Source organism: Siniperca chuatsi, linkage group LG16 (genome assembly GCF_020085105.1).
Source record: "Siniperca chuatsi isolate FFG_IHB_CAS linkage group LG16, ASM2008510v1, whole genome shotgun sequence".
Classification (NCBI taxonomy): domain Eukaryota; kingdom Metazoa; phylum Chordata; class Actinopteri; order Centrarchiformes; family Sinipercidae; genus Siniperca; species Siniperca chuatsi.
In genome coordinates this window covers 18,036,028-18,062,997 of record NC_058057.1, presented here as the reverse complement: position 1 = coordinate 18,062,997, position 26,970 = coordinate 18,036,028, and the positions used below count along the sequence as shown (strand labels likewise).

The following is a 26,970-nucleotide window of genomic DNA, read 5'->3' as shown; positions in this document are numbered from 1 at the left end:
ACTTTTGGTAACAGAAAAACAAGTGTGTGCAAATGTGTATGAGAGTAAATTTTACAATCTGAATTACATAAAAACGAATATCCAAGCAAGCATTAAACCACTTCAGAAAAACAAGTGTGTGCAAATGTGTATGAGAGTAAATTTTACAATCTGAATTACATAAAAACGAATATCCAAGCAAGCATTAAACCACTTCAATGTCTAGTAGAAATTATACATACTTTAATGCCAATATAATATGTTTATTTTCCAATCAAGTAAAACATTTCAGACATATTTAAAAATCCAATCCACAGAAATAAAAAAGGCAGTACACTTATATTGGGGCTAAAATAATGAGTGATATGCACATAGAACATTTTTCCCCCCATTCAAAAGCAATCAGTGCTTGGCTCTAGACATACTCCAGAGAAAGAGAGCACAGAAGACTCCCTCTGGCCATAAATGTAGAGAGTAAAAACATAAACAAACATGAGAAATGTTAGGTTATTGGTCAATACAAGGAGGTATCTGCACTTTTAACTGCCTTGGTTGGATTTATAGATCCTTCAGAGGTCCAATGTTCCAGTATGATTTCATGTTCATAAACACAATATGGATCTGACATGATACAGTTCAGTTAAAAAAAACCCCCATCATAAATGGCCATCCCCTAGAATACATTGTTTCTCCAGTCAAGGCAAAGCACAGAGCAGCTGACAAAGGCAGCAGTTGAGGTATGTGAACTTCAGTCTGTCTGCAGTCATCTCCTAAACAACCACATGAGGGAGCAGTGAGACAGACTGCTGAGGTTTCCCTGTCTGTGATCATGGCATAGTACATCTATAGACTGTGTATATAGATCTGGTCAGTCTCCAGAGGCTTTTGATACATTGTTAAGGATAATTCAGGTGTTTGTTTTGGTTATATAAGGCCTAAATGTGATTTTCATTTAATTATTGTGTTTTGGAGTAGTTCATGGATTAGGTGTACGGTTTCAGTCTCTTAAGCATCAGAAATATGTAGCCACTGCTAACACACTTTCCCTTCAATTATATTAGGTGATATTGTAATTTAATTAGATAGGATTAAGTTGCTGTCCAATGAAAACCACAAGTTTAGTGATTTTTAACTTTTCAAATAAACATGTTTAAAATGCTCCCTTAAAGGTGTGAGAAAAGGCGTATAAAATCCTTTAAAATTAAACTGGATTATCTCAAAAATACAGTGCCACAAAGTTTAAAGCAGAAGTTTGACATTTTGAGAAATGTGATATGCCACCAGCTGGTTAAGTTAAGTTAGCATAGCTTTTTTTTTTTTTGCACAAAAACTGGAAGACTGTAACAACTAGCCTGGCTATGTCAAAAGGTAACAAAGTCCACCTACTAGAACCTCTAATGCTCACAAATTAAAAAAGATATAACATTTCCACTGATTAAAATGTTATATTCACTAATTAACTGACATGTTCAATGATTTTTTAGAGCTTCAGATGTGCTGGTAGGTTTTTTTTCCCTTTGGACAGGGTTAGGCTAGCTGTTTCCCTAGCTGATTCCAGTCTTAGTGCTAAGCTAACAAATGTAAAATTTAACTCTCCACCAGAAAGTGAGTAGGCCTAATTGTATTTGCCAAAATGTTTACGTATTAATATAAAACAAAGCTGTTTTTCTTAAGATTTGGACATGGTTTTCACTACACAGCGACAAAATCATCCCAATTTTAAATATTCATGTATGACAGTTTCCAAAGAGGTAAACCATGAGCGAGAGAGCCGAAGTGAAACCGGAACTTCCGGGTTCTGTTCCAGAAGTGAGAACCTCATTTAAAATCCCAATGACATTTGTAAATACGCTAATAACTAAAAATACAGCCATGGAACCTAGCCTTTCTCAACAGTATGTGCTATATATATATATATGTTATATATATGTTTAGATAAGGACGGTAGTTTTTTGAAAAACGATCTAATATCGTTGTTTATTCAATGTATGTTCTAACGAACATTTCCCATAAGCCCTCGATGTTCGCGGGCTAAACGTCACAGCCCGACTGAGGAGTCGAGTCGAGGGCCTGCGGTTAGCTCAGTCATATTGTAATAACAGGACAAAGGACAAAGTGCTGTATAAGTTTAGACAGCAGAGATTACGACTAAAAAGTTGGAAAAAACACTTTAGAAAAGAGCGGTGGCGAGTTTTATGGATATGGACTAAATCAAGTTATTATGTAAGTTTTCATGGGAGTCGTAGTTTTTTTCTATGCTTATAAAGTGATCTTGTTTTACTTTCTTAAAATCACGAAGGTTTCAATTTCTAATAGCAACTTCTGTAGTGGATGCCGATTTGTCTTAGTAAGTAAACCCCAGGAACACACTTCATTGTTTTGAGAAAGACCGATGGAAGAAATGGTGAATGAGAGATTGTATTGAGTTACAGAAGCTAGTGGAACAGAGGCTAACCCGGATGTGACGTCGGCTCTCTATTGAATGATAAAACTATAAGACTACAAAACCTGAATTATCCTTTAAAATCCCACAACTCTACACAAATACATTTAATGAAATAAAAGATTCAAACAAAAGAGTTTTGAAAAAAAAGTTAATCTGATTTATCCCAGTTTCTCAATAAATATCACAATCTGTGTAGATGGTGTCATTAGTGATCTTCTCTGCAATGTCTTTGAACACTGCATAATGCCGCATAGGTGTATCTCTCTTCATCTTACATCTCATTTCTCCATTACCACCACTGCAGGGCAGAAATGCATCAGTGTTGACTCTCAGATTTGTGTGAATTTCAAAAGAAGAAGCCACAACCAAGTAATTTGGGGTTGGGTAAAATGTGTGACCACACTCTAAATATTTCTTGTTTTTATTTCTTGTTGTATTCTGTGGCAGCAAATTACATCTGAGAATACCATGTTCCCTTTTCAAGGCCTGAGATTAAAATTGAGCCTTCTGCTGAGATACAACTGGTACATTCAGGTTCACAAATGTTTGGTCTTGAGTAAAACCCTCTGCAACATTTTTGATAAATGCATGGATGAGACTCTTTGCTTGTGTTGTCTCCTGTTTGCATGATTAAAAACTTAAGTCAAGTGGGAAAATGTTAACACAATTCTACCAATTTGTATGCAGCCATGACAAACCTCTACAATAACCATTTGATTATTACTACCTTCAGGAGATTATTCTCCTGTACGAGAGTGTTTCTTGGTTGTGTCAAATACTGAACAGGACAATAAACAAGAGATCAATCAGTAGTTACATTGATTGGAAGAAAATGTGAAGTTACTAACAACAATATCATCACTATTTTACCACAGTTGTGTATTTTGTTTTTAATTGGCATAAACAAGCGTCCAGTTCCATATGTAGGCCCACTGCAACATAGTGATTCTCTCAGCTGAGTGTGAACTGTAATACTGCGGTCACATGCAAAATCAATCTTTGATCTCATGAGTTAGTTTTTAAAAAGTACTGATAACAATATTCATCTTCATAAGCATTTTTAGAATGACGTCTATGCAATGTCACCATTAGTACAAGATCTACTGATTTCATGTTAACTGTTAACAATGGCGCTCTAAACTACAAATGTAGTTTGCAAGGGGCATCATCTCCAAACCACACAACTTCTGATTATCTGAGGCTGTAAAAATGACTGACAAAGGCCAATACCATGGAGCTCAAAAAGAGGAAAATATCTATTTGGTAATAGGGTCAGACAAACAAAACAGAGATAGGCACTCCTTGTGCGAAGTACAATCCTATTCTTCTCCACCTTAAGCCCATCATATCAAGTGGTTACAAAAACGGATATGACAAAATACTTAAAAACTAAAAACAACAGTCGATGTCTTTTCAAAATGTGTTCACACGGAATTGTAAAATATTTCATATTTAACATGTCTATAGTTAGCCCAACAAACTGAGGTAAACTCACTGGCTCTCTGCAGCTGAGTGATGAGTGTATATGGACAGTATAACACAGAACTGGCAGAAAAACTTCACCTTGGATGTGTGAGACAAACACACCCATTCTGAAGACCTGTGTAAAACCTTCAAAAACAGCTTTGATTGTAAGATTTATTTGGTGTCACAAGTGACGAGCCATTTCAGGGCTGATTCTTTGAAAATGCCATGTGACTCAAGTGCGACAAGTGGCAATTTCATTAACAAATAATTGTGTGGAGGAGGTAGAGGGGGGCTGGGAGGAGGTAAGGAGTTTGTGAAGGAACAGCGCATATGAGGTAGGCTTTTGCTGTAAACAAAAAAAAAAAGAGTTTTGCAGTAAAAGAAAAAAGTAACTAACTCAAATCTGGGAAGGAAGACCAGGGAGTCTGTGGCAACACTAGGGAACTTCTCACACAACACCTCAGTACAATAGAGACCTACAGTGAATCATACAAGCGCATCAAAAAAATATACAAAACAAAAAGAAATGCACAACTATGTATAACTCAAGAGGTAGTTGCTAATATCAGTACATGAATCAGTTACATATGTCTCTTCACCGATGCTTAACAGAGTTTATTGAGTCAGTCAGTGGATGATTCCCAAAAGAATAAAATACACTTTTTTTGGTTAATTCCCTGAGAACAGTTAATCATCCTGAGAGGAATTGTGTTTAAAAATGTAAAAATACATCATACAAAAAGATGTTGTTTCCATAAAGATTTGAGCATGGGCTGTGCTCCTTATGTGGTTTGGTCATTCACTTTTTTTTCTGCCATGCTGCATTGTTGAATATTTGATTTTTAACGCACGCACACATTCAAAAAGCTGTACATAAAAACAAAGACTGCAGTGTTGCGTTTCAGCAATAAGTCCCTCTTATTCTGAAAGAGCGAGAATAGCAAGCACTTCTGCAAGTCGTAACTTTAAATGCCTTCAGAAAATAGAGCCAAACTCTGGTATAGAAATATACCAAAAAAAGTTGGTTGTCTACTTAGAGCTTTTAAAAACACACAAGCTAGTTTGATATCATCATACAAAGTTATTTGATTTGTCAGAACATTAAGATACAAACTCCAAAGCGACCCGGTGTGAACTTTGTGGGGAGTCGTCTTCAGATAAGCTCTTTTCACATTCAATATGGTCAGAGAAGAGTTGTTAGGTCACAAATAAGTGCCACTAAAGCCATGCTTGGGATTCAAGTTATACCAAAAGCAGCACTCTTTTCTCTCTCTCTCTCTCTCCCTCCCTCTTCAGTGAGTCTGAAGCAGCAGCAGCGACGGCGTCTCATCCTAAAGAGGAGTGAGCATTACCTGGCTGGTGCTAACTAACAACTGGTAGGCACAGATGGAAGAGGAACAGGTGGTCCGATCTTACTGTAACACAGCTGGGAGAGCAAACAGCTTGACGTTCTGTGACATTCATTTCCGAGAGGAAGAATTGGTGAGGTATTAAGTAAGTAGAGCAGCTGTGATGATACTGTAATGGTCTGACACTACACCTATAATCAAACAAGGTGAGTCTTTGTACTGGGTCAGAAGGATTGCTGACTATTTGAACTAATGAAGAAGGCATTGAGTAAAAATTTGAATAAAAAAGTCAGTTTGATTTGTTATGGATGAAAACGGTTAAATAGAGCAAGAGCTACAAGTTTTCACACAACAATAAAGTATCCCATGCAATATACAGGGCTATTCACCTATGTCAGAGCTAATTCCTTATATATGCATTACTTAAAGTTAATAGAATTTCAATTATATCTTGTGACTTTACATATATATTAATGACTTATACTATGATTTATAAACTGTAATGTTATTTTCAACTAATTACGCAACAATTAAAATGGAAGTCTAATGATCAATTCATTACCTTACCTAAACTATGATCTAGCTGGATTATATGATGTCATATCTAAGGCATGTCTCTAATAATAGGAAACTGAAAGTTAATAGTGCTGACTCGCATCTGGAGAAGAGGCGCTCCAGCATGCACAACACACGCATACAAACACACACTTTCTCATTCTCTCTCTCTCTCTCTCAGTCTTGTACGTGCATGCACAAACACACATGCTCACTCTTTGACAATCAGTTGGTCCAGTCTATTTCATGTAGGAGAGAGGTATGTACTGAGTGTTTCAAGATTATAGAGAACATGTTTAGCAGCCCACTGTCTTTTTAAAAAATCCCTCTGGAATCCATAAAGTTTCCCTAAAGATCTTTATAAGCCAAGCGAACAATCCTATGGGACTAGATTATCGCTTAGAGGGTCTCAAGCTTTTAAAAGTGTTCTTCTAATCCTTCTTTAAATGAGCTACCGTGTGTGCTAAAAGGATGCATCATGATTTTCTGAATGATTAGGTCTACAGGATATAAATTTGTGGCTTTGAGTCGACAACATCTGTAAGGAAAAAGCATTCAAAATGGCCAACACTTAGGTCCAAGAGGAGGGGGGGGATCATCAAACCAAAATTCATACCATGTTGTTTCACTCTTGAGCTGCACTGATTGAAACAAGAAAAATTCATTCAGTGATTCCCTGCAGTCACCATTCCAGCTGTGGTTGCCATAGCTGCACCAGATGACTGCAAGTCAGTCACACACATTCACGCACATCCATACCCCGGTGATCGTTGCCATAGCTGCGCTGGTTAGAAAAAATAAAAAACAAATAGAATAAAAGTAAAGAAATCAAGACCTCCCATTTTTTTCCACAGGTGTGAGGTAGATGAGGGGGGGCTTCAGGTATCCTTGATTGAGGGGAGACATGAGGGTCAGGGGTTAGTGGTGAAAGGTTCACCTCTATGGGCTGTTTTCAGGATTTCCTCCACCTCTGGGTCCGGGGGCCACGTGTGGGGGGCTCTTCTGGGGAGGAGGAGGAGCCCTCTAGGGGAGACGAGCTGGAGCGCTCCTCCTCCTCTGGGGGGCAGAGGTAGGGCCCGGTCCCTGGGCTAAAGGCCGAGGTAGACGCATGTTGGTCCTGAGAGCCTGTGGCGGGTGCCAGCACCTTGTGGGGACACTGAGCCACCATGTGCATGATGCTCTGGCAGTAGTGGCATTTCTTTGGCTGGGGGGGCAGGCCACACTCCTTAGCATGGTGATCCAGACCTCCACAGTTATAACAGCTGCAGAGGATGGAGGAGACAAAGAGGAACGACAGAATACATGAGATGATGACAAACAAATCAAGAGCAACAAAGAATAGAAACCCTCATCACACTATTCCTTTGTTTCATGAAACCGAAAACACCGTTTTTAATCTGAGAACAGTTTGTCTCTGAAAAATGGAACTATAATTTTTAATCCACACAGCATATCGTAACATCCGCACTGCAGGGTTGAAATACTTGCGCCAACTAGGATTCACCACTAGATGGTAGTATGACACATGATATTTCTCTGGATCAAACGTGAGTAGCACTCTGTACCATGCCAAACTACACAGTGTTATTAAATTTGACAAGAAGCAATTGGGTGTTGAAAGAGTTAAAAAAAAAAAAAGTGAAGGCAAAAGTGGCCGCGATTTCAGCCTGTCAGGACGCCACCAACTTTTTTGGCTCTACATCAAAACAAATGGACATTTTTTGCTGTTAGATGCTCTTAGTTAAGTTTTGATGTACTAAATAAGTCACAGTTGAGTGTCTTTTTTATTGCTAGTCTGCTGTGCAATGCTTAACACTCAAGCCACAAAGTTTAGAACACATGACACATCTACTGTTTTGAAATTTTTCTCATACCAGTGTAACACATCACTGTCATTCATGGTGATTTGAACTGAAGGATATGGCCAAACAAAGTCTTTATGTAGAAATGCAATGGTTCACTATCAAGGTTTTAAAATGCGTCAAATTAACAAAACAAGCATAGACACAGTAAACCAGCATGTTAGAAAATTGCTGCCACTTCATAAGAAAACAAAGATGGCTAAAGTCTGTTTCAGTCTTTGTTGCTTTTGAACAGGAGCTGCATTATCTCCAGAGAGCATTTAACATTCCTCCTTTCGTCCGGTTAACAAACAAAACACTTAAGTGGACCTGGGTGCATGTTTATTACATATTAAGGATATTTTCTCTGATGTGTTTTTGCAATGCCTCTTAATTGCAGTTAACTTGTTGGTAACAGCATTACCTGTGTAAAACCTGGGGAATATATGATAAATAAGGGAACTGGAGGCAGGTTTTAAGATGCTATTAGCAAGTGTCCTCACAACCTGGATTCATAAAACTACAACTAGATTCATATCATATAGATAGTTTCAATAGCATAATTTAAATAGCCATAACCACAAAACAATAATCCATCCAACGGTATCAACAAGTATGTATTCGTCTGTAGTAGAATTAAGGTTAGACTTTGAGATGTTTATTACATAAAAAAATGAAATTCAAAATTCCTTTTATGTCTCAGTGGCTAATTATAAGACAAACTAGCTAAATTGATTAAAAAAAGGCTTTAAATTATAGAAATGTTAATATTTGCAGAAAACAGTGTAGTGTCAGAAATGCAATTACATTTTTCATAGTAACAAGACTTGTACAATAAGTATAAGTAATACGTTGTCATGTCTAAAGCCTTTTTTTTTAATCAATTAAGATTAAATATTGTATTCTAACTTTTTTGAAAAGGTTATTGTCTTGGATGCCTTGTATATATGGTGATTTATCAATTGCATGACTAACTGATGAATTATATTGTATACAAAGAAACTGAAAACCACCCTAATGAAGACAAAAATAGCTACACTACACTGTAGTTGGTTGCATAACAGAGTGACCAGCAGGGGTCAGAGCAGCGCAACTGCCACAGGAGCCACTCACACTGAGCTTGCTCACAAAGACATAACATCACAGACATCTACCTGCCATCTCTAAATCCAATACTGCCTTGCTACCAACTTAGTAGAAGGTAGGGACACTTGACCTAACAGTGGATCAATTATCCCAAATAAACTGAATTATTCAGCTGTGTAAAACAATCAGGGAGCCTTCTCTTTCAGATACTGTTTCCTCCTTTCTAACAAAAGCTTTTCTTTTTACACCTTAAAAACTGGACAGCAGAAGCGGCTGTGATACAGCAACAACAAGCAACATAAAGAGTGGCAGAGCTGGACTTTCTAATGTAACTGTAACATTGTAGTCATGTGATGCCTTCATACAACAGATATACTTGGCTCTGTCTGGTAGGGTTCGCAATACGTCATTCTCTGTCAGAAGGAGGACAGGGAACACAGCCACCTCTGCTTAAACCATCAGGTGTTTTCAAGGAGCTCCATATGGCTCCCTCTGACAGATTTTAGCAAAGCACCCTTCAGGATTTTACTGAGGACAAAACAATTGATTGAGCTACTGCCGCATTGAGATGCATATAAACCCAATCCATCCCTGTGCTAATGCTGTCTCTAATGTAAAATTGATTTAAAATAGCGGCAATGGCAGTCAAAGTGCCCTATTCAATTCCTTATTACGGTGCACAATAACCATAGCAACAGGCATGTACTCGGGCAGATTGAATTGATTTAATCTATAATCTCAGCCCACTCAGAACTAGCTCACTGCAGTGAGATGTACGTATAACATATGTCTCCTTCTACTATAGGAAGCCCTGCTTTCTGAATGCAAGCTACCAACGCTCATGTACATTTAGGTTTTATTAGATTAGATTCATTTCAGAAGCCAAGACTGGTGAGATGTGCCTGCATGCATATGAATCATTACATTCCTGCAGACACAGAAAAAATAAATAAATAACTTGCTCCTTTTTCCATTTTCGTGTTTCTTAATTCTGTCATACTCACCGGTCTCCCTTTGGTTTACGTTTCTGGAGTGGGACCTTCCCTTTGGGTCTCCTCTCGCTGCCTGCACAGGGTCCCCCACCAGGTCCGGTCACCCGCAGGGACTCCAGGCCCTTAGAGGACTTCTTATAGGTGAACTCCACCTGCTCACCCTCCTTTAAGCTGCGGAAGCCCTCCATCACCAGTTTGCTCTGTTGGGAGAAAAAAGCAATTATCCATGTAAAAGTGGCAGGCGCCTATAGCTCAATGAATTCTTTAGAAAAAATGATAATGCCTGCAATACACAAGGGTCTGTATTGAAGTCTGGGGGTGCCCAGTTTGTTGTAGGCTGAAAGTATGATAAAGTTAGTGCTCATGTTACTTGAAATTGCTCTAATTTCAGTATCAAAGAATAAAGTTACATGTGTTTCTATGGGGTTGACTGATAAGATATAATTTGATGTAGAAATAATAATAATAATGATGATGAGCACAATTCAATGTAACACAGCAGTAAAAAAGTGATGAGTCATTTAAATTATTGTAGACATCCAAACATCCACATGTCCGTGAATAATTTTGAATCATTTGGAAGGCTGTTAAAAAGGTAACTAAACTTCTCCAATAAGTCATTGTTAAAGGGCTTTTATTAAACACAGTGGTATTGAGATGTATTTTACCTTGACTGGTTCAACTGGGCATTTTGTAACCTTGAATCACACAGTAAACTGACACAGACTGTATGCTTTATCTTCAGTAGGCAAGTGAAAAGTACAGAGAGCCTCTGTCTCGAGCAGAAAAGGTCATTTTTCAATGAAAAGACTCAATTTAATGCCTCAGTTCTTACTTTCTGTCTACACATCATAAAACTCAGCATTGATGTTATGTAAGTCTACACTCATCAGAGCTAATTTAACATCTAAATATTGAACAGCTGCCCGAGAGCATTATTGGGTCTGTGAGTGGAGAAACAACACCCCAATCAACAAATAATCCAAATAATTGTAACAAAAGAATCGACACTGATTAACACTGGGAAGTTTACTGTGGGGGCATGTTCGCACCTGTGCATGCGGCAAACACAACACCAGTAGCACACAATGTACACAGAAAGACATCATTTCAAACGTGGTGGATTGACTGTATGTGGTTTGCACCAACTGCCATGACAGTCTGCACAGAGGGACTTATCTCACACACAGCGTCCTTGCTATACTCCCTTTATCTACTTTTTGCAGAGGCACCACTTCCTATTCCTTCTGCAGGGAGAAAAGACGAGTATGTCGCACCCATGCAATCATTTTCTCTCAGCACATCCACCATCCATCTTATCTACATGATCGGCATTATTGATTTAGTTACTACATAACCTCTGACAATGATTTATGCCTTGTTGATCGCACAGAACGGACGGCTGATATGCACTGTATCCATGACCTTCATGAATCGCAGCGAGCCCTGCGGATTTCAGCATAGGTAAACACACACCCACACGAGCATGCAGTGTGCAGAGCAAACCTACTACCTACTATACATCGAGGCCTAAAAATAACACACAGGCTATCTGTACATTCAGCGCCGGCTGTAGAGATAGATGTGTAGGAGACAGAGGAGGAAGAGAAAGGAACAAATCAGCAGAGGGAATCAAATATGAAACTATAGAGGAAGGAGAGAAAATGTGTGCAGCAGCATTTTTTCCTATAATGTCTGTCAACTGCAGTTACAGGAAGCTAAAGGCGCTCTATAGGTGGTCTATTAGTACATATAAATACCTATGTAAGAGAGAGTAAAAAAGTGGGAATGTATAAAACTGAGAAAACGGAAAGTAACTAAAGAAGTGTGACTTAAATACAAACTAAGAATAGTGTCTGAACTCACTGCACTCTGATGGATATCTATCTGACTTCCGCTATACAATGACATAAAGGTAAAAGTGGGATAAATTAGGGATTACATAAGAGTGGAAAAGTAGTTTCATTGTATGCTTCTAAAAAACACGTTTGTTGAGAATAAACTTGAAAGAAAATGCTAAATTGTCATTTAAAACTTGTTTCATTTAGAAGCACTCAACATAATTTATATTTGAAAACAATAGCAAATTAGAGGAGTAATACAGTATAATCCAAATAAAGGAATTTAGTACAGCTTTCAAAATTCAGAATACAGATGGCTTGAACACTTATTCCAAAACTTAAAAGAAAATCAATTCTAATGACATTTACTAAATCTAACTCTCACTGTATGTAATAACGTGGAATAGGCCAAGACTTCCACATCATGCACAACAAACTTTTCAGGATATAACAATTTAATCTCACAAGTTTATATTAAATAAATCAGTTTTAGACAATTTTAGACAACTTAAATGAGTTAGTTAGATTTCTATTAGCTTTATACCTAACTACCTACAACATTTTGTATGAAAGACAAACTTAATATATAAAAATTTGATTACAATTTGATTAAAAAGAAAAGAATAGGTTAATACAATTTCTTCTCATTGCTACTGCTACAGAAACATGTGCATTTGTCTTATTTTCATTCATTTCAAAATAATGTGTATATTTGGATTTTTTGTAACATTTATTTATTTTTTTAGAACATAACCATCCATCTTGAATAAATCTTAATATGAGTAGCTACAAATTGTGTCAAATTCAAAAGGCACTCCACAGATATCACACAGAATCAATCAAAGCAATCACAAAGGCCTAGTTGGGCTTCAAAGTACAAAACTTGAAACAAAAATAGATACATTTTGAGTTTATTCCCCACAAAAACATACACACGGAACAACTGTGCATTGTGTATCAAATTATCAAACTTCTTTGAAGCCATTCTTCCTCAGTATTTACACACTTTCCCACAATTTATAAGAAAGGAAAATTCAAAAATTCATTCATTCCTTTAACTCTCTGATGTCCTTTCTGATTCTCTCCCTGCAGCTAGAGAGGGTTACAGCCAGGGACACTTTGATTCTAGTCAATTGCTGATGGAGGACTCATCCATTTTGGGCATTCAGGTATTGGATTTGGCTTTGAGGAAAGGACAAGGAGCAGGAAATGGAAATGAGCAAAAGCCAAGATTTTGCACAACAGATGTAAGAGGTGGAATAAAACAGAAGGGATGATGAGGTCAGTCACAAACTGAGCTTGTGGCTTTAAGCGGCCAATAAGGATCGATATCAAGTGGCTGTGCCGCAAAAACAAGAAATTTCAAGATTCAACAATCAATAATTTATTAATGTATCAACCAAAACTACAAGGACATGCATACACCAAACCTGACTTTCTATTTTTTATAAATAACAAACCGAGGAACCTCAAGCAGTCTGAGCCCTGTTCTCAAATTAAAAAGCCAATTGTGACTGAAAGGCATTCCTGCAGCAGAAATCAGTAGAAAGCAAATAAAAAATTGCACCCATCCCCCACAAAACAAAATGCATTCTGAATAATGATGAATAATCATCGACTGATCTCTAGACTGTGTGGCGCATGAGCCCTTCCTGTCCCTCTCCTGTCTTCAGTCCACAAGCAGCTTTTCTCTCCAGGTCAAAGTTGAGTGGTTTGTCTCAGCACCCTACCCCCTCTCCAACCCCGTAAATGCCCACAATGCACCAGCGAGGAAACCACACAACCCCTTTTGTTCTGCAGAAATGCAGGAAAACACACACTCACAGGCGCACACACACGTCCATTTAAGACGTGGCATCACACTCATGCCTTCATGTCTCAGATGAGTTTACTTTCTGAAGCATGAGCTTGCAATAGCTCCGTCTCTCCACAATTACGTAATAAAACGCAACATGTGGATTTACGTGTGTGTGTGTGTGTGTGTACCTCCATGTGTATGCATATGTCAATGTGTGTGAAAAAAAATTAAATAAAAAACTTCACAAATCAGAACCTGTAACCCGAGTCCCCTCCTCTCGGGTGACCTGGCGGGTGTCCTGACCCGTTTCAGTTTACGCACAGAGGTCAGGAAAGGGCACGGCCAGGGAGAGGGAACGAGAGAACTTCGGGGGGGAGTACAAAATGGAGGAGTGGCCAGGAGCAGGAGGGGAGGTGGAGGAGGGTTCATGGAAATGCCTCCAGCGCATTCTGTTCAGCTCCAGTGGAGGAGCAACTCCTGATCAGTGGCTGGACCTGGGGGGAGCCCAAGAACAAAACCCCCATTTGATCAGGAGCCCCACAGGTCAGCAGCAGAAATCCAGGGGTCAGCAGTATAACCATCCCAGCACCACCCCCTGCCCGACTGGCGGACCACACCAGCTCTCTAACTCCACCAGCAGCCACTGTCATCCTAGAAACTGAAGAAACTGAGCTAACAAAATGGACACCGACATACTCTAAAATGGCTTGATTATGCTTACTTGCTTCCTTATATGTAATAAATATCTTTCTATAGCTCTACATGTGTGTGATTGTGTGTGTGTGTGTAGGAAGGAGCTAGCGATCAATACTGACTCCAACATCCTGGATAGAAATAGCCCTCCTTTTCATCAGCCAGGCCCCTCGTCATCACCAGGCCTAGCAATCAATACAAGAAGCTGTAACGTGAGGGGACGGGGGAAGCAGAGAGAGGAGACCCACCATCCTCCACCAGCCTCTCACTCTCTGTGGCGACCACCGGCTATGGAATGGCTAATTATGGGATGCTTTAAATCAGAGGTGGCCCACGCAGAGTTGGATCCTGCTTGTATTAAGCAGAAAGGGGGTGTGTGTAGGGGTGAGTGTGACGGAGATGGCGGTCACCATGTGGCGTGGTGCCATTAAGTAGCTTTTTACACACAGGAAATGCTAAGTGGACAAAGCTGGGCCAGATCAGCTCAGATGGACATAACCCAACAGGACGCATATAAACCAAAGAAGAAAGAGGAAAGAGAAAGCTGGATGAAGGAGAAAAATGCACACATGCACACACAAACATGCCGATGAAAACCACCAACAGAGCCGCTCTTCTGACGCTGACACCCGAGCCCTCCTCAACACGTTGTCATTAGTGGCCCTGACCCTTGAACCCTGCCCAACCCCCATCAAACACTTAAAAGCCTTCTTGTTTCCTCTGCCTCAAATTAACAACATCCAACACCCCTGATTATGACTGGGGCAAATATTTGATCTGAGGGAGGAAGCACTAGATCATCTTGCTACATTTATCAGCATGAGAGGGGAAATGAACCTCGCTGAGGTGACTGGTGATAAAACACACAGCCTGCTTATTACTGGACCCATTCAAAAAAAAAAAAAGCACAGTTACAAAGTCACAAATGGTTGTGTTCTTTGGAAAATTCAATATTAACCATTTGAGGAAGTGACACCAACTCATAGGAAATTATTAATGGAAAATAATAATTATATATTTATAAAAACTGGTTGAGAAATAAAAAGGTTCTTTTAAATCCAAAGATTTTAAAGATTTGTAACATTTTTTGATACTAAAACTAAACACCATAATGGATAGCATTAACACAAAATTACATTTTCAAATATGAACTGTCTTTAAATTGTATTATTGCAATATTATTATTGCACATGGTTTAAATTAAAATCATTAATTGATTTTGTTGCAGCTGACTACATTTGCGAAGGCAAAAACCAGCAGCTACTGTTCTTATTTTTCTGCTGTATATTTTGATACTGAATTCAACCTACATGCACTAGCATAAAACAAAATCAAAACAAAACTGAAGTGGGATAATGGTTATTAGCTGATTTACTTGCTTATGATATTTATATTAACATGAGATCTATCTATTCATTACAAAAGTGGCAGATCTGTGGTAGATCATTTTTACGCATTATCTTCTTATCATCTGAGTCTTGTGCTTAGTGACAATTGTGTTTTTCATTTGAGAAAAGTTATTTCATCTCTTTCATCACTGATGCATTTCAAACAGTTTAAGACAATTCATATATATTCTTTTAAAATTGAGTTTTTCCTGTATCTTTTTGAGATGAAATGATTAGTCAATCAATCGATTAGTCGAATGACAGAAAACTAATCTGCAACTATTTTGATAATCAATTAATCGTTTCAGTCATTGTTCAAAAATGCCAAACATCTAGTTCCAGCTTCTTAGATGTGAAGATTTGATGCTTTTCTTTATCATATAAAATAGTAAACTGAATATCTTTAGTTTTCGTTCAGATAAAAAAAAGCAATTTGAATATGCCATCTTGGGCTCTAGGAATTTTACATTTTTTCTGACATTTTAAGAAAAATAATCTGCAGATTAATTGATAATGACATTAATCGACAGTTGCAGCCCTATTATCTTTTTTACCATACATGTCTGTTAAAAGCACAAGATAAAATCTTTATTCTGTATTTAAACAGAAATAGCTCCTTTCAAAGACATTAGCTTTTATCAATGTTTTATTGATGAATGTTTCAGTCTGTTCAGATTTTTTTTTAACCAAATGAAATTTAATAAATGTCTGAGGTGCAAACATACCAAACACTCTGCAGACGCTCTCTTTGTATTTCAGGTGAACAGCAACTTGTTTTTAGCCCTGCTCTGCTTTCTACTCCGCCACCTTTCCAATTACCAATCATCTCCGCTGTATGTGGCCAGCTCCTCAAAAGGAAGTCACATGACTAGTCTTTCTTCTTCTCTTGCATTTTTTGATGTGCAGAAGAGAAGGGTGGAGGGGGGGGGTTAGTGTTGCTGCAGGAGAGACAAAGCCTGATACTGGCTATCTGGAGGCAGAGATGGGTGGGGCCTGCATGCCAAACGGTGACACGGACCAGAGGTTAATCTCACTAGGGGCCCACTTTAACCTCGCTACACAAACGACACACACACATTTGTGTGTGCGCACACACACACACACACACTCAAAACCTAAAACATCTTACAACGGTTCACATGTAGACATCAACAACCTGGTGGATAAGAGCGGAAAGTAAGAACCACACACACTCACAGGGGCACCATAAATTGAACACACACTCTGGAGGTTCAGGAGAATAGCAGCAGCAGCAAACTGTTCAACATTTCAAACTGATTACCGACAAAGGGCAAGCAGCCCCCCACCTCACCGCCACACACCCCCTCACCCCACCCAACCCTCCTGCCTTTTTGTCTTTAAAGAAATTCCTCTTTTTAAAGAATGCCCGAGGAGAGAGCACCCCCCGTATCCCAGCGGGAACACACACATACACACACACACACTCTTACACACAGAAAAACACTCCAGGTAGAGAAGGGGTTGACAAACAGATAATGAAATGGCTTTGTGTGTGGAATCACTAAGCAAAGAGGTATAGCGGGTGAAGAAGTTTAATTACTCTCTCTGTCTCACACACACACCTTCCAAAAGGAAGTGATCAGATAGGAGCCCTGATGAAGAGGCCTCCCAGGAAGAGAACTCGTGGTCGGGCGGGGACCTGCTCGCTGACTCATACACACTCTCACCCTCCCTCTCTTACCTCCTGCTCCTCCACTCACTCGTCTTTTTCCAACCTCTCGCTCATGTTTTCCTCCTTGACTACCACTAGCACCCCCACCCCAACCCCTCACCACCACCCCTCACCAACACTTATTTTTCCCACATCCCTCCTCTTTCCCTCCCTTTTTGAAAACTCCTCCTCTTTCCCCCTCTTTCTCCTGTCCTCATGCTCCCTCTTCCCCTCCCTATCGTTCTTACCTCTGCCTCTCTCTCTCTCTCTCTCTCTGGTACATATAGGGTAAGTGTTATGAATAAATCTGCAATCTTTCCACTGTTTTTTTTTGTACAGTAACTGACAGCTAACCTTGTATCATAAATGCAGAAAATACTGCATGACCTTCGTGTGAAGCCAAACTCTCTCTTTCAACACTTGTATAATAGAAGTCTGTTCTTTATGCTGGTCTGCATGTCACTGATTTGAAATATTTGTATCCTAACAGAAATACTCCCTATTCTACAAAATATTAATGTCAGGTACTGTAGTAACACATAAGAGAACCTGCACGATTTTAATTCAATGTACCCAAATCTGAACATTTCCTAAACACCCGGAAACTGCATCAATATGTCCAAATAGCTTCAGGCTGACAGCAGAGAAGCAGAGAGGGAGGAACAGTCAGAGAAAATTAGTGACTGATTTAATGAGTGTATAGATGAATGCAAATACTTGCAATGGAATGGGGTTTTGCATTCAATATGACAATGTGCTTATGAATGCATATTGTCTGCTCTTTATGCTAAATGACAGCTGTATTATTGTAAACACATAGCTGGAAACACTGGGGGGAAATGCACTAGTGTAAACATATGATTCATTGTATACTAGTCAATTCTTCTATATGGTTTTTGTGGAACAATTTGCATTTTTTTAAACATGTAAAAATGCAACAAGCTACACACAATTTAATGAAGTCGTTATCCAGAGCAGAAACTGACAGTTATTAATTGCAACCATTTCCATCTCTACACCATTATTATCAAAATACCTAATGAGCCTTTCAAACCACATCATGCATTTGAAAAATATCCCAACAGACACCTATATGGCATTTCCTATAGGTTACAAACTGCTGAGAAAGACAGCGTTTGTTTGACTTCTGTTCAGCTCTTCTCTCTTGCTGGCGTGATCCACCTCTAAAACATCTCTGGACAGCAGGGAAATTAGGAGCCTGTGAGCATGTAGATAGATGCAGTGCATTCAGTCGATGGAGCCACAATATAAAAGTATCAATCAGAAATTGATAGTGCAATGCTGCAATCTGCGCTCTCCTGAGTCTCTCCTTGATTCCAAACATCACAGCAGCGCTCGCTTATCAAAAACTGTTCCCGCACACAAATAAAGGCTGGCAAAAATACACAAACATGCATTATTTGATGTACACACGATGATCCACGCCACAACTAGACAAATGGAGCAAAGGTAAACATATTGCTTAAACATAATTCACTTCTTTTTTTAAATCACCAAGTTCACTGCAGAATTTAAATTATTTTATTTCTGACAGCAACAATTTTTGTATCTCTCAGTATAAATAATAAAAAATAACCTATAATTGTCAAGATTAATCGTATATTTATAATGAACTGAAACTACTAATCACAGGTCAAGGACAATTTAAAATATATAGAAACAACAAAATAAAGGGAGGTGAATGCAACAGAAATCAGAGAGAAATGCAGTATTAAATGACCTCATTTCATCACAGCAAACTGACCCATTGGTGTACAACTTAAGCACAACAAATGGAAAAAAATTGATAATTTTTTCAAACTCAGGGGTCCAACGTTAGACCGGAATGCAACTTGAAAAAAAATCCTCCCATCAAAGTTATTCAAGTTCCACAAGCATGGGCTGATAAGAAAATGCATGAATGCCTTTGTGAAACCATAATTTATATTTCTCAACACACTAATGGACCCATCTTTTTTTATTCACCTCTACATCTCTGCTGACATGTGACCCCTACTATGCCCCCCCAGTTCAGCACAACATCCCGTGAGTCCACAATAAAGACACCTCCAGAAGAGGGTGTCAAATGAAATGGTGAAAATGCCTCTCCTCATCCTCTGTCGAGTATTTAAAGCCACTTTATAGGACCGTAAAAGGGGGCGATTAAGCGGGGGAAAGAGGAGTTGAAAGAAGAGAGGACTCCACTGCTCTTTGTTTGCTGCAGAATAAGTCGAAAACAAGGCCTCAGACATGAACTCCATGCACAATAAATCATACTGTACAGGCGGCGGAAAAACAGGCCAGCCTTCACATCACAAGTGAGTGTAAAACGTAAAAAGGATGTTGTGTTTAAGTGAGCTGGATGTTACGTTTCAAATGCACCAACAAAACAACAGCAAGGAGCAAAACGCAGCCTCCCAGAACACAAGCCGGTATGCACAGTCTGACTTTTTAAAAACATGCTTTCCGTTAGCTGGCTGGATATCACGCGAGCTCTGCTGTCCATTAGGGCCAAGTGTGAAACTAACCGTGTCATAGCCACACGACATTTCTTCCCTTCCCTTTACAGCGCACAAGGGAGCATGGGAGGGGAAAGCTGGACGCATGTGGCTTAAAGGGGAAACTTAACGTGTTTTTTTTTTCAGGCCCGTGGACAACGCGTGATTACACAGTAACATGTTGGGCAATGCAAAACATCCGGATGATACAATGTAACCAGTGACTGGTGCTCTGAGGAGAAATAAAGGGGCCTGCGTGCATCAAGATGGGATTTTGAAGTGACAGTGAAATTGTTGGAAAAGGAAACAAAACTAATCAATCATTCGTCGCTTTTCAGCATTTTAGTAAAGCAAATCCGGAGGCCGACGCGCACCACAGCCCCACGGAGCAGATGTGTATGCCTCGCTGGTTTGTGTTTTCGTGTGTTAACTTACTTGGTGGACGAAAACATCCAGAGGGGGGTCGACGGGGCTCCCTTCGCTGCTGGTCATTGAGATAAATCCAAAGCCCATCCGGACGTTGAACCATTTGCAGAAGCCCAATCCCGACAGGATCTGAGGTCGAGTCCGGTCCTCCTGCTCGGTGGACTTGGCGGGGTCTTCTCCGCCACCTTTACCCGGCCCTCCTGAAACAAGGGGGCACACAAGAAGCAAGTTAGAACATTTTTTTAAGCTCGGAGATACACCGCAGGATGGCTATTTCCCTGCGCGCACACCGGTTTATATACGTTTAATGCGCTCTGTTGTAAAAAAAAAAAAAAAAAAACTTCTTAAGAAGCGTGGGGGGAATCCCCTCCACTTGCACACACAGACTATGTGAAGTTCAGGGCCGGTAGAAATTTCCTATATTACTATTTTCGACACCACATATGCGACCGAGGGCGCATGGTGCTGCGATCCGGTGTGCATCAACGCAAACATTCCGCTCAAAAAGTTGTTTGTTACTCCATGACAGATGATTGCCTCCGATTCGTGCACAGGCATGCTCAGTCGGTGGAACTTGTGGAGGATTTGTCTCGTGCATCTACAGCCCGCTCCCACTGTGGAGTTGTAGCCTATAGGATCCAAAAAGGCAGGTGTAGCCTACACATGGTTCCTCGAGCTTTACAAGTGGGCAGAATCGCATATACGCTCAAACAATGCATTAAAATATATGCAGCGAAAACATGGTTAGATATGGTGCTCGGCAGGGGCAGTTCAGGTCGGTTTTTTGAGGTTTGGAATAACAATCATGTTGCACCTTGCCCCCCTCCTCCTCCCTCCTCGCGCGAGCAGATAGGGAGGAAAAACTAAGAGCAGAAATAGAAAATAATTGCAGAATAACCTTCGGCCATGTTTCCCCGCGGACCCTCTGCGCCCAAGTTGCAATAGAGAAGCTTCCTCTGCGAAAACGGGCTGCTGTAGTCACCATTAATCCGACATCCTCGATCCCATCGGTCACCAATTTAGCTCGCATGGTACGGCGTGCTTTCTGCCTTTTGATATTTTTGTCATGTCTCTCTTTCTTCCCTTCAATCCCTTCCTCACTCACACCACCTCTGTACTGCTCTCCCTCCCTCTCTCTCTCTCTCTCTCTCTCTGTCTCCCTCTCCCCCCTCTCCTTCGCTCTCATTCGCTCTCGAGCTGGCTGTGCCCGTTCCCGTAGTGAGAACACGTGACTTTGTCAATTACATGCTCTCCCTTGCTGCTAATTTCTGCCCTGTGATTCCAGGTTAGAGGGGAATCGGACTCGCAACCGCGAGCAGCATTCACCTCAGTCCTGTAAAAAAAACAAAAAAAAAACACGTTAAAATAATAATAGCCTATAACACAGTGAATTGTACAGTTCATACTGTGAATTGTTGGAGTGATAAAACTGTATCATAAGGGGTTGGTGTAGCTACATAAGGCTATTATACTCTGAGATTAGATTAGATGGGATTCAATTACATTTTAATGATTCCTTTGGGGATAATTGGTGTAGTCATAGCAGCAGGAAAAAAGACAAACATTGGGGGGGGGGCATGAAAAAATAAGGCAAGAAATTAGAAGAAAAGAAAATGATTAAGTTAAATAAGGCACAACATCTACACTGGTCTACCTACAAGTTAGTGAGCCTTTTATTTAAAAAGATTCCCCATTATCAGGTGTACATGCAAGAACATGCAGCAATGTGTCATGTGTATTGTATTCTGTGCTTCATAGAACTGGAACCAACATGAGAATAGGTTGTTAAAAATATGCATATTAACTTGCATGTTAGTTAGTTAGTTATGCACATACAAGTGCCCAGCCCACATGGCCTTATAAGACACCAAAAATCCCATTGCAGCGGTGAAACATGTGTCAGACATGAACATCACTTCGTACGTAATACATTACATTGCAAACAAAGAGCTTTGTTTTCTGGCCCAAGCTCAACATATAAAATCTGCCACAGAAAAGGTTTTTTAGAATCGCCCATCCTTAGATGTCTAAGCATCTTCCCAGATATGTATTACACTAAATCGTATACAAAGTAAACTCATAATACGTTGAGCTTACATTTGTCTATATCTTTGTCTTATTTTACCCCAAACTAACACCTAACTCCAAACCTATTAAGAATCCTGCTTTTTAAAGTCTGATTTATATTTCAGTTGAGTAAACGCATGTCTTTGTTACAGAAATAACAACCAACCATACTGAGAGAGCTAAACTCCCTTTACCTGAGACCAAAATAACTTTAAAACAATACAGAGTAAAATGTAATGGTCATTTTTCTATACTTTCCGTGCATGCACATGTTGTTTTTGAGCTCATGTTCCTAACACACGACCAGTTACCTCCCAGCATCATAGTGGGCACCAGAGGAGAGCTGAACTCACAGCTTTGGAATGTGACTGGAAAACCCAGAAAAACAAACCTGAAAACGGATGTGTTCAGTCCTATGATCTTCAGTTGTCAGTAGAAAATCAATCTGCAGGCAACAGACACTTGGCAGAAGATTTTCAGGAATACTTAAAGCGATGTAGAAAGTGATAATTAAATGGTGGTTTGGAAGCTGCACACCGAGGAGGGCATCAGCCTAAAAGTTTGTGCTTGTTTCTCTTCTGCATTACAAAAGAATAAGGCTGTAGCAAATGAGAACTTGTGAGCTCTGAGTGTGTACCAGTTTACTTTGAGAAAAAGTTTGACATCAGCAAGTGATCAAAATAAAGCACAAAAACAACTGCCAATATTAGTAGAGCTTAATTAAAGTTTGATAAAGTTAAAAATAACTGTTTTTATCTTGATATACATAACTTGTGTACATCTTATTTTATTAATGCTTATTACTTAAAAAAAAATGATATGAATGCACGTCATTAAAATGTATGTCCTTCCAAACAAAAAACGTGTTTTTTCCACAAAAGTGAAACTTTGATAGAAACCAAGTCTGCTCATGTTTAAACTCCAGTACAACTCTTACTGCCTATTCGAGTTCTACTTTATGTCCACCAACATGGGACAAGAAGAACAAGGTCTAACCATAAACAGCGGTTACTCAAGGCCACACAGTAGATCAATAACAACAAGCCTGAAAAATAGTACGCTCATTGAGAAACTCCCCATCTTATCTACCTATAGTTTCTCAAGAGGTTATTCCCTGGGTATGAGCAAAGACGAAAAACACGTTGGAGGAATGAAACAACAACAAGCCCATCTCCACCCACCAGGGCTAAAGAGCCCACCCTCCGGAATTCACGAGCTTTACCCCTACCCCCAATCCATCCATCCCAGCCCCCGCGCAAAGGCCTGTTTTTGAAGATGCTTGTAGAGGAGGCCTCTGCAGTGGCCATAGAATTACTGTTTGGGTCACAGGGTTGGATACCAGTGTCAGATGTTATCCACTCACTCATATCCTGACAGGACCTTTCTGATTAGGACAAGTCAGGGGAAATCACCGTAGTGGAGCTCACTGACATGTGTGCAAGCTAATGACAAGGAATAATTTAGATATGGGTGGCTTGGGTGTGCCTGTTAGTCAAAGGAAGCAACTGAACTACCAAAACAGAGATTAGTGGAGATTTCCAGACACCTAAACTCAATGTGAACAACTTAATATGGCTGAGAAAAATCTTTTTAATGTGAAATGAAGGGGAATCTGATGTTAGATGTATGAGGACAGCTTTACTGAAAATAGAGCTTCTTTTCTTTACATTAGTTGTTTGTTTTATAATCAACACCAACTAGAAGTCCTACTTTGGCCACCCTTTTATTTGTCTCTATGCTACAGGATAAAACTTCAGATCAATCTTTTTTTCCACTTTTTTATATGTGGAGAAGAGCACATAGACTAAAAGGAGCAACTTTTCTATTAAGTTTCTGCAAAAAAAGTTAGGGATCAACTTTAGTTTAAGTTGTTGTTTTTCCTATAATCAACACCAACTAGAAGTCTTCAGCCACCTTTTTATTTGCCCTTTAGCTGCAGGAAAATATTTTCAAACTTATTTTAACTTCATATCAATCTCTTTTCCACTGTTTTGTATGTGTGTGTGTTTGTGTGTGTGTGTGTGTGTGTGTGTGTGTACATAAACAAAAAGAGCAGCTTTTCATATGAAGTTTCGCAAAAAGTTAGGGAACTCATATGTGTAATATAACATGGCCTATTTTCAGATGACAGATTGTTTGTTTTAAAATCAACACCAACTAGAAGTCAAACTTGAAGCACTTTATTATTTACTTTACATCAGTCATTTGTCTTACAATCAACACCAACTAGAAGTCACACTTTGACAACCTTTTTATTTGCCTTTATGCTGCAGGATCAGGTTGTTTTCTAACTATTTTTCACTTTTCATCAATCTTTTTTCCACTTTTCTGCTTGTGGAGAAATACATTTAAAAATAGTAATTTTTCATATTCAGTTCTGCAAAAAGGGAATTCATATGTGTAACATAACTAGGAAGATGAACTGAAAATACAACTTCTTTTGTTTATTAATTGTTTATGCTATAAACAATTAATATTTATATTGGCCTCGTGCTACAGGATACGATTGTCTTCAGATCAATCTTTTTTTCCACTTTTCTATTTGTGAAGAGCACAAAAAGAGCAACTTTTCTTATGAAGTTCTGCAAAAAGTTATGGAACTCATATTTCTATAAATTGGCCTATTTTTTTAAGATTCACTTATCATAACGTTATTTGATAACCTTTTTATTACTAACTTTGATAATAATGGCACGTTAGGTAAGGGTAGACTATTTTGGCGAAGTTTACAATAGGGTTTTGCTCTCATGTTAAGTTTAATGTAAAAAACTACAAATATGCCATGAGAACAGAGTTGTGCAAACCCTTTCAATGTCATATGAATCTTTGTTAGACCTGCATGAAATTTAGATTTAGAATTAAGACAGCGTGTAGGTTTTGTTTGGTTTGGTCTATTGACAGCATTTGAATATATTTATAAAATAGCACATATCAGACTTTTCAGGCATATACTGTTTATATATCATTCAAAAATCCTGGACTTATTTCTGTCGTTGTCCCTGGTGTTTCCACAGTAGGTCACAATCAAACTTGTCAGATAAAGATATGAGGTCTTCTGACTTTTAAAAAGAGAAAGGAAAAATAACATGTTTCCCCTTTTTAATAATGTAGGTGATGGTTTGCTGCAGTGAACACCAGCTGGAGGTCATACATTATATTCAACTCATATACATGTTTTAAATGTATCTCTACATAAGATTATTGCTTTTTAAACCTACTATTCAAACTAGGCACAATCAGTTCTTTGGAAAGTAGGCTTAGAGCCTATAAGGAAAATGACTGCAGTGGTGCAAACTGAAGTCAGATTTTAGGCAGTTATCTTGACCAAAACAGATAATTATGAACATTTAACCCCATGAGCACAAGCAGATTCCTGAGCTGTTTGAATACCAACTTTTTGAGCAGAATTTGGACTCCATCACCCCAGCTAACCCCACCCAACCCCCACTCCTCACCCTGTAGGCTCCCAGAGGAAATTTGCCTTTACCCTGCTGCTGTCAGTGCAGTTCAAAGGGTTCATTGAGTTTGTGTCTCCCTTTTCTCCTGTCTTTTTTAGTGAGGGGGGTTATTTTTGTCGTTTACTTCATGCATTCCAGCCACCAATCCTTCACTTTTTTATATCCTTTGCAAGGAAGTGTAAACAGTGTTGGCAAAGCAGGTCATCTACTGTCAGAGAATTTTTTTAAGAACTGGAGAGTATGAACATGTGAAAGGTTTTGAACGCAAAAGGTGATTATTTTCTTAATCATTTTATTCATTTGAAACACTAAACACAGGCCAACATGAAAGTACTTGGTTTTAATTCACATTCTTGAAGATTTCTGCCTCTGTCTCTGTAAAAGAAGACAGAAACAATATTTTTTATCATTTTATCAAGTTCGTCCTTTGACATATGCACAGATTTCGTTACGGAATATTTTGAATCAACGAAAAAAAAAAAGCACAAGTCTCACAAAAGCACACGTGTGCCATGTGGGCCATACTTGACCACAAAAGTCAACCAAAAAACTTACAGGACATTTTCTTAATTTTCTCGCTTCATTTAACAAAAACAGTATTAAATCGTTCATTTAAAATCAGATTTGATATTTGTGTAGGCGCGATAAATGTTTTCACAAGAGTCTTTCAATCCGACACATTTTCAAGAGCATGTAGACTATTTGTTACCACTTCTTGATCCCAGCAGGATAATTTCCCACTTAGTTTCATGAGGGCAACCCCAAGAAAAATCAGGGAAATAAACTTTGGGGGGTTTAATCACGTGGTCTTAACTATTTGTTCAATCCGAAAAAGCCTCCTCCAACAGGAGTCAACAGGGTGAAATATCTGAATGAAATATCGGTGACGTCAGAGAGAGGGGGAGGTTGGAGAAGAAGCGCCTCTGCAGCCGGTGCACCAAAAACTGCGCACAATGGGACACAACATCAGTTTACACCTCTCTATTTTTCGTTTTATTTTTCTGCTGTGATTCTGAAGGTCAGTATGTCTTCATTTGCTTCGCCTTAGGTTCATTTAACCTTTGAAAGTGTTCCACTATTTGTTGATCATAAATGTAGCCTGTGAATAGGCTTCTAACCGAATGATCGATGCATTTCCTTAAGGAAAGACCCCGCTAACATTCCTATAATATTCTCAGAATGAGTTTAAGGTGGTCAACAGCGATCTTGCAGTGATCGATAACGTTTGTTTTATTGTTTGTTTCCAGTCTCTTCTTTTTATTATTTCCTTATAGTTTAGTTTTGATTTCAATGTCCTATTTTTCTCCTAAATCACGGGCTTCAATTTTGGGCATGTGCGCGCATCTTTAACTTCAGAACTTTACTGAATGGGTTTGATAAAAGAGCCGATCCATCACTTTGTCATGTTGTTAAA

The 26,970-nt window shown here is 39.1% G+C and overlaps 1 protein-coding gene and 1 long non-coding RNA gene across 2 annotated transcripts; one reads left to right on the top strand and one right to left on the bottom strand.

The window, feature by feature from the left end:
• Nucleotides 1–200: 200 nt before the first annotated feature.
• Nucleotides 201–21,211, bottom strand: lin28b (lin-28 homolog B (C. elegans)). Its single transcript, XM_044169923.1, has 4 exons — nucleotides 20,930–21,211; nucleotides 20,041–20,231; nucleotides 9,728–9,915; nucleotides 201–7,058 (listed from the first exon to the last, which is right to left on the bottom strand). The coding sequence occupies exons 1-4, from the start codon at nucleotides 20,937–20,939 to the stop codon at nucleotides 6,749–6,751; spliced, it is 699 nt and encodes a 232-aa protein (XP_044025858.1). The 5' UTR covers nucleotides 20,940–21,211; the 3' UTR covers nucleotides 201–6,748.
• LOC122863423 lies at nucleotides 9,922–14,115 on the top strand. Its single transcript, XR_006375006.1, has 2 exons — nucleotides 9,922–11,179; nucleotides 12,649–14,115. It is a non-coding gene; the product is annotated as an uncharacterized LOC122863423 (long non-coding RNA).
• Nucleotides 21,212–26,970: the final 5,759 nt, after the last annotated feature.